This window comes from Vidua chalybeata, chromosome 28 (genome assembly GCF_026979565.1).
Source record: "Vidua chalybeata isolate OUT-0048 chromosome 28, bVidCha1 merged haplotype, whole genome shotgun sequence".
Classification (NCBI taxonomy): domain Eukaryota; kingdom Metazoa; phylum Chordata; class Aves; order Passeriformes; family Viduidae; genus Vidua; species Vidua chalybeata.
Genome location: NC_071557.1, coordinates 3,339,532 through 3,352,066, shown reverse-complemented (window position 1 = coordinate 3,352,066; position 12,535 = coordinate 3,339,532). Strand labels below are relative to the sequence as shown.

General features: G+C 65.7%; 2 protein-coding genes across 5 annotated transcripts; one reads left to right on the top strand and one right to left on the bottom strand.

Moving 5' to 3' along the window:
* Positions 1-161: 161 nt before the first annotated feature.
* GGCX (gamma-glutamyl carboxylase) lies at positions 162-7,831 on the top strand. 4 transcript variants are annotated; one of them, XM_053966365.1, is made up of 16 exons: positions 162-185; positions 263-475; positions 978-1,136; positions 1,678-1,843; positions 2,377-2,455; positions 2,523-2,629; positions 3,130-3,293; positions 3,580-3,839; positions 4,068-4,199; positions 4,661-4,812; positions 5,096-5,265; positions 5,533-5,663; positions 5,729-5,876; positions 6,341-6,525; positions 6,599-6,778; positions 7,291-7,831. In XM_053966365.1, exons 1-16 carry the CDS (start codon positions 167-169, stop codon positions 7,342-7,344), a joined length of 2,319 nt encoding a protein of 772 aa, XP_053822340.1. In that variant the 5' UTR covers positions 162-166; the 3' UTR covers positions 7,345-7,831. The 4 variants fall into 4 exon arrangements, with proteins under 4 accessions (XP_053822340.1, XP_053822343.1, XP_053822339.1 ...); XM_053966368.1 differs by having other exon boundaries at positions 6,336-6,525; XM_053966364.1 differs by having other exon boundaries at positions 6,599-7,831.
* MAT2A (methionine adenosyltransferase 2A) lies at positions 7,246-12,338 on the bottom strand. Its single transcript, XM_053966400.1, has 9 exons — positions 12,138-12,338; positions 10,644-10,721; positions 10,443-10,565; positions 10,252-10,364; positions 10,034-10,177; positions 9,736-9,954; positions 9,221-9,403; positions 9,009-9,142; positions 7,246-8,668 (listed from the first exon to the last, which is right to left on the bottom strand). Exons 1-9 carry the CDS (start codon positions 12,226-12,228, stop codon positions 8,566-8,568), a joined length of 1,188 nt encoding a protein of 395 aa, XP_053822375.1. The 5' UTR covers positions 12,229-12,338; the 3' UTR covers positions 7,246-8,565.
* Between the last annotated feature and the right edge of the window lie 197 nt (positions 12,339-12,535).

The window sequence follows — 12,535 nt, the reverse complement described above, 5'->3', positions numbered from 1 at the left end:
GGGAGTCCCGGTTCGGGGTCCCGGTTCGGGGTCCCGGGGACGGAGTCTGATGCGTGAAGGGGCGGGGCTTAATGAGGTGTGGCCTCCTTGTCCCGCCTCTCCTCACCGCTGATTGGCTGCCGCTGCCATCACGTGCGGCGGGCGGTGGCGGGGCGGGGCCGCGGCGATGGCGGCGGCGGCGGCGGGTGCGGAGCGTGGCGGGCGGGGCGGGGGACCCCCGGGGACCCCCGACCTGTGACCCCTGACCTGTGACCCCCGGCAGGCCCGGCGCGGCGGAGGCGGCCGGAGCGGGGGGAGGCGGCGGAGGCTCTGCCGAGCCCCACCGAGTCCCCCAAGTCCTCCGGTACCGGCCCCGGGCTGGCGCGGCGGCTGCTGGGGTTCGAGCTACGCGACCTGACGCGATGGCACCGCTTCGTCCGGCTGCTGCACCGGCCGCAGGACCCCGCCGCGCTCGGAGCTTTCCGCGCTGCCTTCGGTCGGCGGGGACGGAGAACCGGGGGGAACCGGGGCTGGGAGGGACCGGGAGGGCCGGGGGTGCTTCGGGGGCACCGGGAGAGACCGGGGGCTGCAGGGACCAAGGGGCTCTGAGGGGCACCGGGCCAGGGAGACCACGCACGGGAGGACACCGAGGGAACACCCGGGGACAGAGCGAGCAGGGGCTCGGGGAGACCGGGGGGCTGGGAGGGCTCGGGAGGGATGGGGGAGCTCCGGAGGGCTCCGTGGGGACTCGGGGGGCACAGGGCGGCTGGGCCTGCGGGGGCTCAGGGAATCCGGGGGTTCGGGGGCTTTGGGGGGGCTCAGAGGTTCGGGGAGAGGGGCTGAGATCCGGGCCCCCCCCCCTCCGAGGGGCCCGGTGGTGTCCGGCCGTGACACGTCAGCACCGGAGCAAAGGTCGGGCGATGGCCGGGGCGGGTGGAGGGGTCAGCGCCCGCCCGGACTGACGGCCACTGACCGACGGACCCTGCCTCACCCCCCAGGGCTGCTGATGGCCCTGGACGTGCCGCAGGAGCGGGGCCTGGGCCACCTGGACCAGCGCTACCTGGACGGGCTGGAGGTGTGCCGCTTCCCCCTGCTGCCCTTCCTGGCGCCGCTGCCCCTGGACTGGATGTACCTGCTCTACACCATCATGTTCCTGGGTAGGGGCAACAGGGGGAACGGGGGGCACTGGGGCAGGAACGGGGGTGGGATGTGGGCAGGAGTGGGGGTGGGATGCGGGCAGGAACAGGGTGGCACTGGGGCAGGAACGGGGGTGGGATGTGGGCAGGAATGGGGATTGCACTGGGGCAGGCAGGGGTGGCACTGGGGCAGGAATGGAGGTGGCACTGGGGCAGGAACGGGGATGGGATATGGGCAGGAACCACGGCAGGGGCTGGCACTGGGGTGGGAATGGGGGTGGGATGTGGGCAGGAACGGGGGTGGCAATGGGCAGGAATGCGGGTGGGATGTGGACAGGAATGGGGATTGCACTGGGGCAGGCAGGGGTGGCACTGGGGCAGGAATGGAGGTGGCACTGGGGCAGGAACAGGGGTGGGATGTGGGCAGGAACCACGGCAGGGGCTGGCACTGGGGTGGGAATGGGCACTGGGATGGGCACTGGGACTGGCAGGGGAGCTGAGGGAGGCTGGGGACAGGCACCAGGAGGGGACAGGGGACATGCTGGGGGTCCTGTGCCCGCAGGAGCGCTGGGCATCATGCTGGGGTGCTGCTACCGGCTGAGCTGCGTGGCCTTCCTGTGCCCCTACTGGTACCTGCTGCTGCTGGACAAAACCTCCTGGAACAACCACTCCTACCTCTACGGGCTGCTGGGCTTCCAGCTGGCACTGCTGGGCGCTGACCGCTACGGGTGGGCACCTGGGGGGCTGCATGGACCCCCAGAGCACCGGGAGCCTCTGGGGACATGGGGGGCACTGGGGATCTGCAAGGCAGCAGGGTGGTGACATGGGGCTGGGGTTCCTATGGGGTGGCAGAGGTTGTGGGGTCCCTTGTGGCACCAGGGTCCCAGTGGGATAGCCCAGACCCCAAGGTCCCCATGGCCCTGGGTGCTCGGGGGGTGGCACAGGTCCTTGAGACCCCCATGGCATTGGGTCCCTTGGAGTGGCACAAGCCCTGGCATCCCCTGTGGCTCTGGTGTCTCTAGGGGGTGGCACAGGTCCTGGGGACCCCTGTGGCATGGGGGGCCCCTGGGGTGGCATAGGCCATAGTGTCCCCCGCAGGTGGCATGGGTCCTGGGGGCATGTCCCCAGGGGACATCCCTGTGGCACTGTGTACCCACCTGGTGGGACAGGTGCTGGTGCCACCCTAGGCTCTCTGTCCCCAGTGTGTCCCCACGACTCTGGCAGTGGGTGACAGTGGCCTTGTCCCCCCATGTCCCCACAGGTCTGTGGACGGGCTCTTCCGGCCCCAGAAGCGCAACGCCCACGTGCCACTGTGGAACTACGCCCTGCTGCGTGCCCAGGTGGGTGACACTGCCCTGGGACCCCCCGGGACCCCCGGGACCCCCTGACCCTGCCCCTGCCCCCCAGGTGTTCATCGTGTACTTCATCGCGGGGCTGAAGAAGCTGGACGCCGACTGGGTCGGGGGCTTCTCCATGGGGACCCTCGCCCGGCACTGGCTCTTTGCACCCTTCAGGTCAGGGCAGGGCAGGGCAGGGGTGAGGAGGGGGACAGTGGAGTGCTGGGGATGGGCTGAGGGTGAGGAGGATGAAGGGGGTTGACGAGGGTGCAGCAGAATGGAGGGGTCCAAGGTGAGGATGGGGAGGGGGTGATGGGGAGGGGATGAGGATGAAGGTGGGGTTGGGATGGGGGATGGGATGGGATGGGATGGGATGGGATGGGATGGGATGGGATGGGATGGGATGGGATGGGATGGGATGGGATGGGATGAGGAGGGTTATGGGGTTCGAGGATGAGCTTAAGGAGGTTTGATGATGATGGGGAAGGGAGGGGGGCTGACAGGCTGGGGATGAGATGAGGAGGGGTACAGGGGGATGGGTTTGAGTCAAGGATGAGGAATGTGACAGACAGGAGGAGGAAGGTGAGGGAGGTGATGGGAGGGGGCTGAGGAGGGGTAGGGTGAGGCTGAGGATGGTGCTGGGGCATGACTGATGCCGAGGAAGGCTCCGTGGCCAGGCTGGTGCTGTCGGAGGAGCTGACCAGCCGGCTGGTGGTGCATGGCGGGGGGCTGGTGCTCGACCTCTCCGCCGGCTTTCTGCTCTTCTTCGACGCCACGCGGCCCCTCGCCCTCGTCTTCGTCACCTACTTCCACTGCATGAACTCCCAGCTCTTCAGCATCGGTGAGGGGACACATGGCACCCCCAGACCCCCCCCAGTGTGCCCAGGGCACCCCCAGAGCAGCCCCAACCTGGACATGGGACCCCTGGGTACCCCCAAACACCCCCAACCAGCGTGACCTCCCCCCTCCACAGCCCCCAACCCCCCCCCCCCCCCCCCCCCCAATCCTGAACAGGGCTGCCCAGACACCCCAAAACACACTGGCCCTGTGCAGGGACCCCCCAGTCCCGGACAGGAGCACCCCCCACCCCCAGGTGCAGTGGGGGTCCCTAAGTGTTCTCCCCCCAGGCATGTTCTCCTACACCATGCTGGCCACCAATGGGCTCTTCTGCCGGCCTGAGTGGCCACGGGGGCTCCTGGCCTGCTTCCCCCCCTGGCTGCAGGGCTGGCTCCCCAGCACAAAGCCCCCCCAGCCCAGCCCTGACTGCCATTACGGGGGCCGGAGGGCCCGGGGGGGCCTTCGGCCTCGCCAGCACTTGGCTGCAGCCTTCACCATCCTCTACGTGCTGGAGCAGCTCTTCCTGCCCTACTCCCACTTCATCACCCAGGTGGGCACTGGGGAAGGGACTGGGGACACGGTTTGGGGACAAGGGGGTGGGTCTGAGGAGAGTGAGAAGGGACTGGGGAATGTGGAGGGCATTTGGGGACACATAGGGGGCAATTTGGGGGATGGGGGGGCATTTAGGGTGGCAAAAGGGGAATGGTGGTAGGTATGGGGGTCCCTGTCGCCTCCTTGTGCTCCCCTGTGCTCTGTGACCCCCCCCGTGTCCCCTCAGGGCTACAACAACTGGACCAACGGGCTCTACGGCTACTCCTGGGACATGATGGTCCACTCCCGCTTCCACCAGCATATCAAGATCACTTACAGGGACGGGCTCACGGGGGAGGTGGGCTACCTGAAGCCAGGGGTGAGTGACCCTACCCCCCACCCCCCCCCCACTCCCAAATACGGGGACTTCCCCCATGGGCCTCATTTTCCTTCATCCCTCATTTTCCCCCCGTGCTTCCGTTTCTCCCCACGTTTCCCCATCGCTCATGGAACAACCCCTGTGCCTCGTTTTTTCCTATTCCTCATTTCCTCATTGCCTCAGTTTCTCCCATCCCTTGTTCCCCTGTCCCTCCCTGCCTCAGTTTCCCCACACCACTGTCCCCGTGCCTCAGTTTCCCTGCAGCGCTGCCCCGTGCCTCAGTGTCCCTGTCCCTCAGTTTCCCCGCAATGCTGCCCCGTGCATCAGTTTCCCTGCGGCGCTGCCCCATGGCTCAGTTTCCCTGTGCCTTGGTTTCCCTGTGGCGCTGCCCCGTGGCTCAGTTTCCCTGTGCCTCAGTTTCCCCACGGCGCTGCCCCACGGCTCACCCCGGCTCCCCGCAGGCGTTCACGCAGAGCCGCCGCTGGCGGGACCACGCCGACATGCTGAAGCAGTACTCGGCCTGCCTGAGCCGGCTGCTGCCGCGCTACAACGTCAGCCAGCCCCAGATCTACTTTGACGTCTGGGTGTCCATCAATGAGCGCTTCCAGCAGAGGTGACACCAGGGACAGGGGACATGGGGATGGGGCTGTGGGGGACCCGCGGGTGGGTCTGTGGCAGCTGTGGGTGCTGCAGCTGCTACTTTCAGCTGAGGTTAGGGAGGACGCGGGGTTTGGGGGACACAGGGACACGCGGGGGTGCCGGTGGCTCGTCCCCACAGCTGGACCTGGGGTGGACCCCGCGTGCTCTTACGGTGCCCCGTGTCACTTCCAGGAGGGGTTTGGGGACATGCGCGGGATTTGGGGGCACTGCGGGCTCCTGACACCTTGTCCCCTCAGACTTGTGGACCCCCGCGTGGACCTGGTCCGTGCCCCGTGGTCCCCGTGGACCCCCACGCCGTGGCTGCTCCCGCTGCTCGTGGATCTGTCGCCGTGGCGCCAGCGGCTGCAGGAGCTGGAGGCGCAGCTGGACGGACACACGGACACCGTGTTCATCGCAGACTTCCCCGGTGCGCTCCTGGGGCAGGGTACAGGGGTCACAGGGCACGGAGGGGTCAGTGGGGGTACAGGGAACAGAGGCTCCCAGGGGTTCGGGGGCTGGGTATGGGGCATGGAGGATCCTGAGGTTGAGGGGGGCTTTGGAGTACAGGGGGGTCCCTGTGGGCAGTGGGAGGGTGGAGTAGAGGACACGGGGGGGTGCCTGAGCGCTGGGAGGGATGAGGCACAGGGGGGTCCCGGGGGTTCAGGGCAGGGGTACAGAACCAGCTGTGTTTCAGGCCTGCACCTGGAGAACTTTGTGAGCGAGGACCTGGGCAACACGAGCCTGCGGGTGCTGCGAGGGCAGGTGCTGGTGGAGCTGGTGGAGCAGCAGCAGAACCGCTCCCTGCAGGAGGGCGAGGGGATGCAGGTGAGGCTCAGGGGGACCCCAGGGGATTGGGGGTGCCTGGGGGTGCTGACAGCCTGTTCCCCCAGCTGCCGGCGGGGCAGTACCACAAGGTGCACACGGTGTCCCCTGAGCCCTCGTGCTACATGTACCTGTACGTGAACACCACGGCGCTGGAACTGGAGCGGAACCTGACACGGCTGCAGGAGCTGCGGGAGCGCGTGCGCAATGGCACCGGTGAGATGGGGGGGACCCCCAAATACCCAGCGCCTTGGCCCTGGGCACCCCTGACACCTCACACCTGGGAATCCCAAAATCCTTGACGCCTTGCTTCCTGGGACCCCAAAATCCCCATCACCTCATGCCCTGGGGGACCCCAAAAGCTCCGTCAGCTCAGCTCCTGGTGAGCAGTGGGCTGAGGGCGTCATGGAAGACCCCAGTCGCTGTCACTGGGGGGGCAGTCGCTGTGGGAGGACAGCAGGGTCCCCAAATTCCAGTCACCTCATTCTCTGGTGAGCAATAACACGGGAGAATGACAGGGACAGCCAGTCCCTGTCACTCGGGTGGGGATCATGGCAACATCCCCAGTTCCATCACCAGACTGGGGGGGCTCATGGGGACCCCCAGAATCCCTACTGCTGAGCTGGGGGGGACCACAGGCACCCTACAACCCCCCTCACTTATGTGCCCCGCCAGAACAGTCCCCACTGCCCCCCGAGCTACGTCCCCTCCTTGGGGAGCCCCTGCCCGCGGGGACCCCACTGGACCCACTGGTGTCGCTGTTCCTGCGGCGGGAGCAGCGCCAGCAGCGCCGCGAGCGCGAGTCCAGCCTAGCCCAGCGCCTGCAGCGCTTCCTCCGCAGGAAGTTCTTCCTCTTCCGCCGCAGGTCAGTGCCATCGCCCCCCCGTCCCCTTGTCCCCCTGTCCCCGTGCCCCTGGTGCCCATCGCTGTCCCCGCAGTACCCTGATGACGCTGATCGCGCTGCGGAACCTGGCGCTGGGCCGCCCAGCCCCGGAGCGCTTGGCACAGGAGGTGGCCTTCGCCAGCTGGCGCGGGGAGGAGGAGGAGGCTCGGCCCGAGACCAACGGGGGGGCCCAGAGGGGCCCCGAGCTCTGAACACCCCAAATAAATGCAATTTTGTAAGCCAGAAATCCTCCCGTGCCTCAGTTTCCCCCGTGCCCCAGATTCTCCCTGTAAGCAGCCCCCGTGCCCTGTGCGTTCCCCACCCGCTGTACCCCTTTCCCTCCATCCCGCAGCTTCCCAGACATTCCCTTCCTGGTTCATCCATCCCATCTCCCTAGTTCCCCCTGTGCCTGTTTCCCCTCACAACCCACTTTCCTCCAAGCTCATTTCCCTATTCCTCAGTATTTCCCCAAACCCATTACCCCAGTGCTCATTCCTGCCCTCTACTCCACTTCCCCCACCCCTATTTCCCCCATCCCAGGACCCTGAGCCTCAGTTTCCCCCACACACACACTTTCTCCCCATCTATTCCCCCATATCCCACTTCTCCCTGTACCCCAATTTCTCCATCTCCCCGGTGCCTCAGTTTCCAAAATCCTTCAGCTGCCCCCTACACCCATTTTCCCCACACACTCGAGGTGGCTCCGGTCTAACCCATCGCTTTTATTGAAATTCTTTTCTTTTTGAGTTCATTTTTGGATTCAGTGGATCAAAACATTCGGACGAAACCTCCCGAAAATAGTAAAACCAAGAGGAAAAAAAAAAAAAAATTCTCAAGGGCAGGAGAAAGCCCCCCCTGCCCCCCCCCAAGGCACTCTGGGGGCCGGAGCCTGGGCGGGCAGTAAACAAGCCGGCTTCTCTGTACCACACCGGCCACCAGCGCCACACCCGGGCACCCCCGGCGCTCCAACAAACCCAATCCCCCCCTCCGTTTCACCCCAGACTGCTGGGGGGCAGGGGGAGGGCGGGGGGAGGGGAAGGGGGGGCTTTCAGGGATCAGGAGCTGCCGGCTGAGCACGGGGACTTCTCTGTACTCACGCCCCCGCCTCGGCGCACAATAAATACACTAAACCTTCAAGTATCAAGCGCCAAATGCCCCCCCTTTCCCCCCAAAATCTGGACAAAGTTGGGGGGATGGAGGGGTTGTGCAGTTGGGGAGTTGCTTCAGCTTTTGGATTAAAACCCCAAAAAAAAAAAAAAAAAAAAAGAAAAGAAAAAAAAAAAAAGAATGTAAAATGTTTTCCTCTGGTACCGAACCCTCAGGGGGGTTTGGGGGTCGGTTTTAGCGTGTCCCCCCCATAATGTGCATTTTTGGAACAAAAAGAGGTTAAAAATGAGGGTTAAGAACCAAACCCAGCACCAGTGAGGTCCCAGGGGGGTGGGGAGGTGGAATGGGAAGTGTCTTCCCCACCAGTGGGACGGGGGGAGCCAAAATGAGTATCCTCCCAGTGGAATGGGGACTGTGGGGGGGACACACAGGAAGCCAGAACAAGGGGTTTGTGTGTCCCCCACCTGCAGCAGGATGGGGGGGACAGCGGGAGCCAAAATGGGGGGTCCCCCTGATGTAGTGGAATTTGGGGAAAAAGGGGAATGGGGAGTGATAAAATGGGGCATCCCCCCCACAGGAGGACTGCTGGGATCCAAAATGGGGTGGCCCTTGCCACAGTGGGAGTGTGGGGGCATGGGGAAGGGTGAGAGAGGGCACTTGGGCCTTTTTCCCCATCTCACAGCTCAGAGTAAAGAGAGATTTGTTAAAAACAATCCAGAGGGAATTGGGGGGACACGAGGAGGGGCTCCAGGAGAGGCACGTGGTCCCCACACAACCAAAACGATGGTGAGAGACAATGGCGGGGCGGGGGAGCCTGGGGGGGGCCGGGAGCTCTTTCCCCCAGAGCCCACGGGCTTCTCTGTAACCTACGCCCGCAGGAGTGGGAGGAAAAGCCCTAACAATGCTCTTTTTTCCTCAGTATTTTAGTTTTTTGGGCACTTCCCAAGGGAAACTGTCCCTACCAAAGTGGCCATAGGCTGCGGTCCTCTGATAGAGGGGCTTCTTCAGATCCAGATCCCTGGAATACACAATTCCCGACTCAGTGAGGCGGCCCCGAGCTCCTGCCTTCGCCCCTTCCTTCCCTGCCTGGCCGGGGGTTCCGCAGCGGCGCCTCCTCCCCCTCCCCATCCCGCGGGGCGGTTGGAGCTTCCCTGGCCGTGCCCCCGGAGCACCGGGCCGCTCCCACGGGAGCCGGGGAAGCTCCAAGCGCTCAGCTTCGGCGGATACTTACCCCGAGCGCGCCTTCTCTGTCCGGCCGAGCGGCTCCGCGCCGGGTCCAGGCGGAGGCGGTCCCCGGGCTGCTCCAGGAGGGACCCCCGCCCGCCCCGCCCCCCCGCACAGCCCCCCACGCCCGTTACCTGACGATGACCCCGGGGCGCAGGTCGAAGTTCTTCTTGACAATCTCCAACAGCTCGCGCTCGCTCTTCTGGGAGGTGCCATAGTGGAAGATGGAGATGGACAAGGGGTGCGAGACCCCAATGGCGTACGACACCTGCAGGGGGAGGTGGGGCTGCGGTAAGGCCGGACCCCCAGGAGCCCAGCACCCACCTGGACCCAGAGCAGCACCCACCTGGACCAGCACCCTGCGGCACAGCCCAGCCTTCACCAGGGACTTGGCCACCCAGCGCGCGGCGTAGGCGGCCGAGCGATCCACCTTGGTGTAGTCCTTGCCCGAGAAGGCGCCACCCCCGTGCGCGCCCCAGCCCCCATAGGTGTCCACGATGATCTTGCGGCCTGTCAGCCCTGCGTCACCCTGTTGGGGACAGCAGTGTCACAAGTGTCTGCATTGTCACCAGTGTCATCGTCACCGAGCCATCACCGTGCTGTGACCACTGTCGCGTTATCGTTACCACACTGACTCTGCCACCTCTGTGCCAGTCTCACTGCCATCGAACCATTCTAACTGCCACCACTGTGCCACCCTAAGTGTCACCATCACATCAGCACTGTCACCACGTTGTCACCAGCCCTCAGCACCTCATCACTGCTGCCATCACTGTGCCCTCATTGCCATCACAACTGTCACCACCACAATGCCACCGTTGCCACCACCACGCTGCCCCCACAGTGCCCCCCGGGCTGCACCTGGGGCCCGCCAATGACGAAGCGGCCGCTGGGCTGCAGGTGGTAGATGGTGTCATCGTCCAGGTACTTGGGGGGCACTACGGCCTTGATGACCTTCTCCTTGAGTGCATCACGCATCTCATCCAGACACACGTCCTCGTCGTGCTGCACCGAGATCACGATGGTGTGCACCCGGATTGGGATCACCGCCCCGCGGTCCTGCATGTACTGCACTGTCACCTGCCGGGGGACACCAGTCAGAGGCCAGGCGGGGAGCACGGGGCTGCGAGGCTTCTGCGGACCCCCCCCGGTGCCTCACCTGCGTCTTGGAGTCGGGGCGCAGCCAGGGCAGGGCTCCGTTGCGGCGCAGCTCGGCCAGCTTGGCGTTGAGCTTGTGCGCCAGGACGATGGTGAGGGGCATGCACTCCTCCGTCTCATCCGTGGCATAGCCGAACATCAGCCCCTGTGGCACAGGGACAAGGGGGTCACGCCCAGCCCTCGGTTACGCCACGGCGGCCCCACGGCTCCGGGGCTCACCTGGTCGCCAGCGCCAATGTCCTCCTCGCTGCGGTCCAGGTGCACTCCCTGGGCGATGTCCGGGGACTGCTGCTCTAGGGCCACCAGCACGTTGCACGTCTTGTAGTCAAAACCTGGGGGGACAAAGGGGGCTCTGGTGAGCCCGGTGCCACCCTGTGCTGTCGCTGAGGTGGTGGCAGCCTGGGACACACCTTTGGAGGAGTCGTCATAGCCAATGTGCCGGATGGTGTCCCGGACCACCTTCTGGTAGTCCACATTGGCCCGGGAGGTGATCTCCCCCGCCAGCAGGATCATCCCGGTTTTGGCGACCGTCTCTGCAGGGACAAGGGGTGACGTCAGCACGGTGTCACCTCCACGTCACCCGCCGGCTGTCCCCTGGTGCCCTTACTCACCACAGGCCACCTTGGCATCAGGGTCCTGCTTGAGGTGGGCATCCAGGACAGCATCGCTGATCTGGTCACAGATTTTATCTGGGGACGTGAACACAGAGGAGGAGGCGTCACGGTGGCGTGGGACAGCCCAACACGGCACAGCCCTTCCTTCCGGAGCCTCCAGCACAGGGATCGGAGCCCCACAATCCAGGAGCCCCCTAGGGTGCACACAGCCCTTGCCTCGTCCCCAGTCTGGAATTCCAGGCATGTCCCAGTTAAGCTCCAGCTCCAACTAAGGCTGAGCCCTGTGGCACCACTGCGGGGATCAGACCCACGTGTCAGCTTCCCAAATCCGCAGCACACTAGCTCCCAGCAGCTATGCCTCTGGCCAAAGCTGCTCCAGCCATGCCCCACCAGACACCCAGCTCCCTCCTGGCTCCCGGGGTGTTTCGTGTGGGTGGGGGTGTCCCAAGGGCCACGCGTGTTCCCAGGACTGCAGGTGTCCTTGACAGCAACCTTCTGGGCAGGTTCTGGGCAAGGACAAGGCAGTGCCCAGCTGGGGGGAGGGAAGAAGGATCCCCCGGATGCTTTTTGGTGGGAAAGAGTGAAGAAATAGACCCCGCAGCCTCCTCTCTCAAGCAGCGTGGGGAGAGCCCCAGAGCAGGCACAGGTTGTGCCATCGGGTTGTGGGTGTTCGAGCCAGAAGGAGCAGAGCTCTGGGGTGCTGTGGGGCCCGATGGGTTCCGGAGCTGATGGGAACTCGGGAAGTGCTGAGTGTACCCTTAAAGTGGGTGCTGGAGCTGAGAGGATTCAGGGGTACTGGGTGTGCCCAGGCAGCGGGCGCTGGGCGTTGGCAGCCGCCCCCGCAGATTAACGGTCATGTGCCCCAGACCGGCGAGGACAAAGACCGGGAGAAACCGGCACCGGCTGGCACCGAGCTTGGGGGCTCCAATCACCGCCCAGCTGCGGCGAGAGGGCACATCTGGGGAGACCCACGGGACTCCATCACCGGCCGGGCGACACCGTCGGGGGGCGTGGGGTGGGCTGGGCTGAAGGCGACACTCCGACCCTCCAGGGGGGATGTGTGTGTGGGGGTCACCGGGCCCGCATTACCCCCGGCATCCAGGCGGGGACGGAGCCCGGTGCGGGGTCCCGTAGGGTGCGGGGGCACCGGGAGCGGCTGAGTCACAGCTGAGTCACGGCGGTACCGGCCCCCCCGCCCCCGCCCCACCGTCACCCCCGTGTCCCGCCCCACGCGGACAGCACGTGCGCGCCGGTCCCGCAATGCGGCGAGCGCGCGCCCGCCTCACGCTGCGCGCGCGCCCGGTCGCGTCACCGCCCGCCCCCCTCCCTCTCCCCCCAAAACGCCCCCGGCCCACCCTCATTCCCTCCATCCTCATCCTCACTTCCTTCATCTTCATCTTCACCATCCTCCTCCTCCTCTACCCCCCCCCCCCCCCGCCCCCGGCCGCGCCTGCGCGATCGCCGCCCCGCCCAACCCCGCTCGGCCCGCACCTGGGTGCCCCTCGCCCACGGATTCGGAGGTGAAGAGGAAGGTGCCCTCCTCGATGAACACCTCGTGGAAACCGTTCAGTTGCCCGTTCATGGCGGCGCGATGGGCGGCGACAGGCGGAAGGGGAAAGCGGGAAAGCACAGGAGCAGCAAAACCCGACCTCGACAGCAATGGACTAAACGCGGCCCCTACCGCGCCGCCTCTAGTTATAGCCTCCTCGCCCCGCCCCGCTGCTGCTCCCAGCCAATGGCGAGCGTCATACGGGACACGGGGGCGGGGGGCCAGAACCACTGCAGTCGGTCAGGGGGGGCACATTACGTAACGCGGAGCTTGGGCTCAACCTCCGGGGCAGTCCTTAGCGCCGCACTGCCAGTCGGCCACTTACCGGAGTTAATCCGCC

Bases quoted from the DNA above. Each gene is read 5' to 3' on its own strand.
- MAT2A (XM_053966400.1), bottom strand. From the start codon at position 12,228: ATGAACGGGCAACTGAACGGTTTCCACGAGGTGTTCATCGAGGAGGGC. The intron at 9,404-9,735 runs GTGCAGCCCGGG...TGTCCCCAACAG, and splicing joins TCGTCATTGGCGGGCCCCAG to GGTGACGCAGGGCTGACAGG. The intron at 8,669-9,008 runs GTAACGGGCGTG...TGTGTATTCCAG, and splicing joins CGCCCCGGGGTCATCGTCAG to GGATCTGGATCTGAAGAAGC.
- GGCX (XM_053966364.1), top strand. The intron at 3,294-3,579 runs GTGAGGGGACAC...TTCTCCCCCCAG, and splicing joins CTCCCAGCTCTTCAGCATCG to GCATGTTCTCCTACACCATG. The intron at 3,840-4,067 runs GTGGGCACTGGG...GTGTCCCCTCAG, and splicing joins ACTCCCACTTCATCACCCAG to GGCTACAACAACTGGACCAA.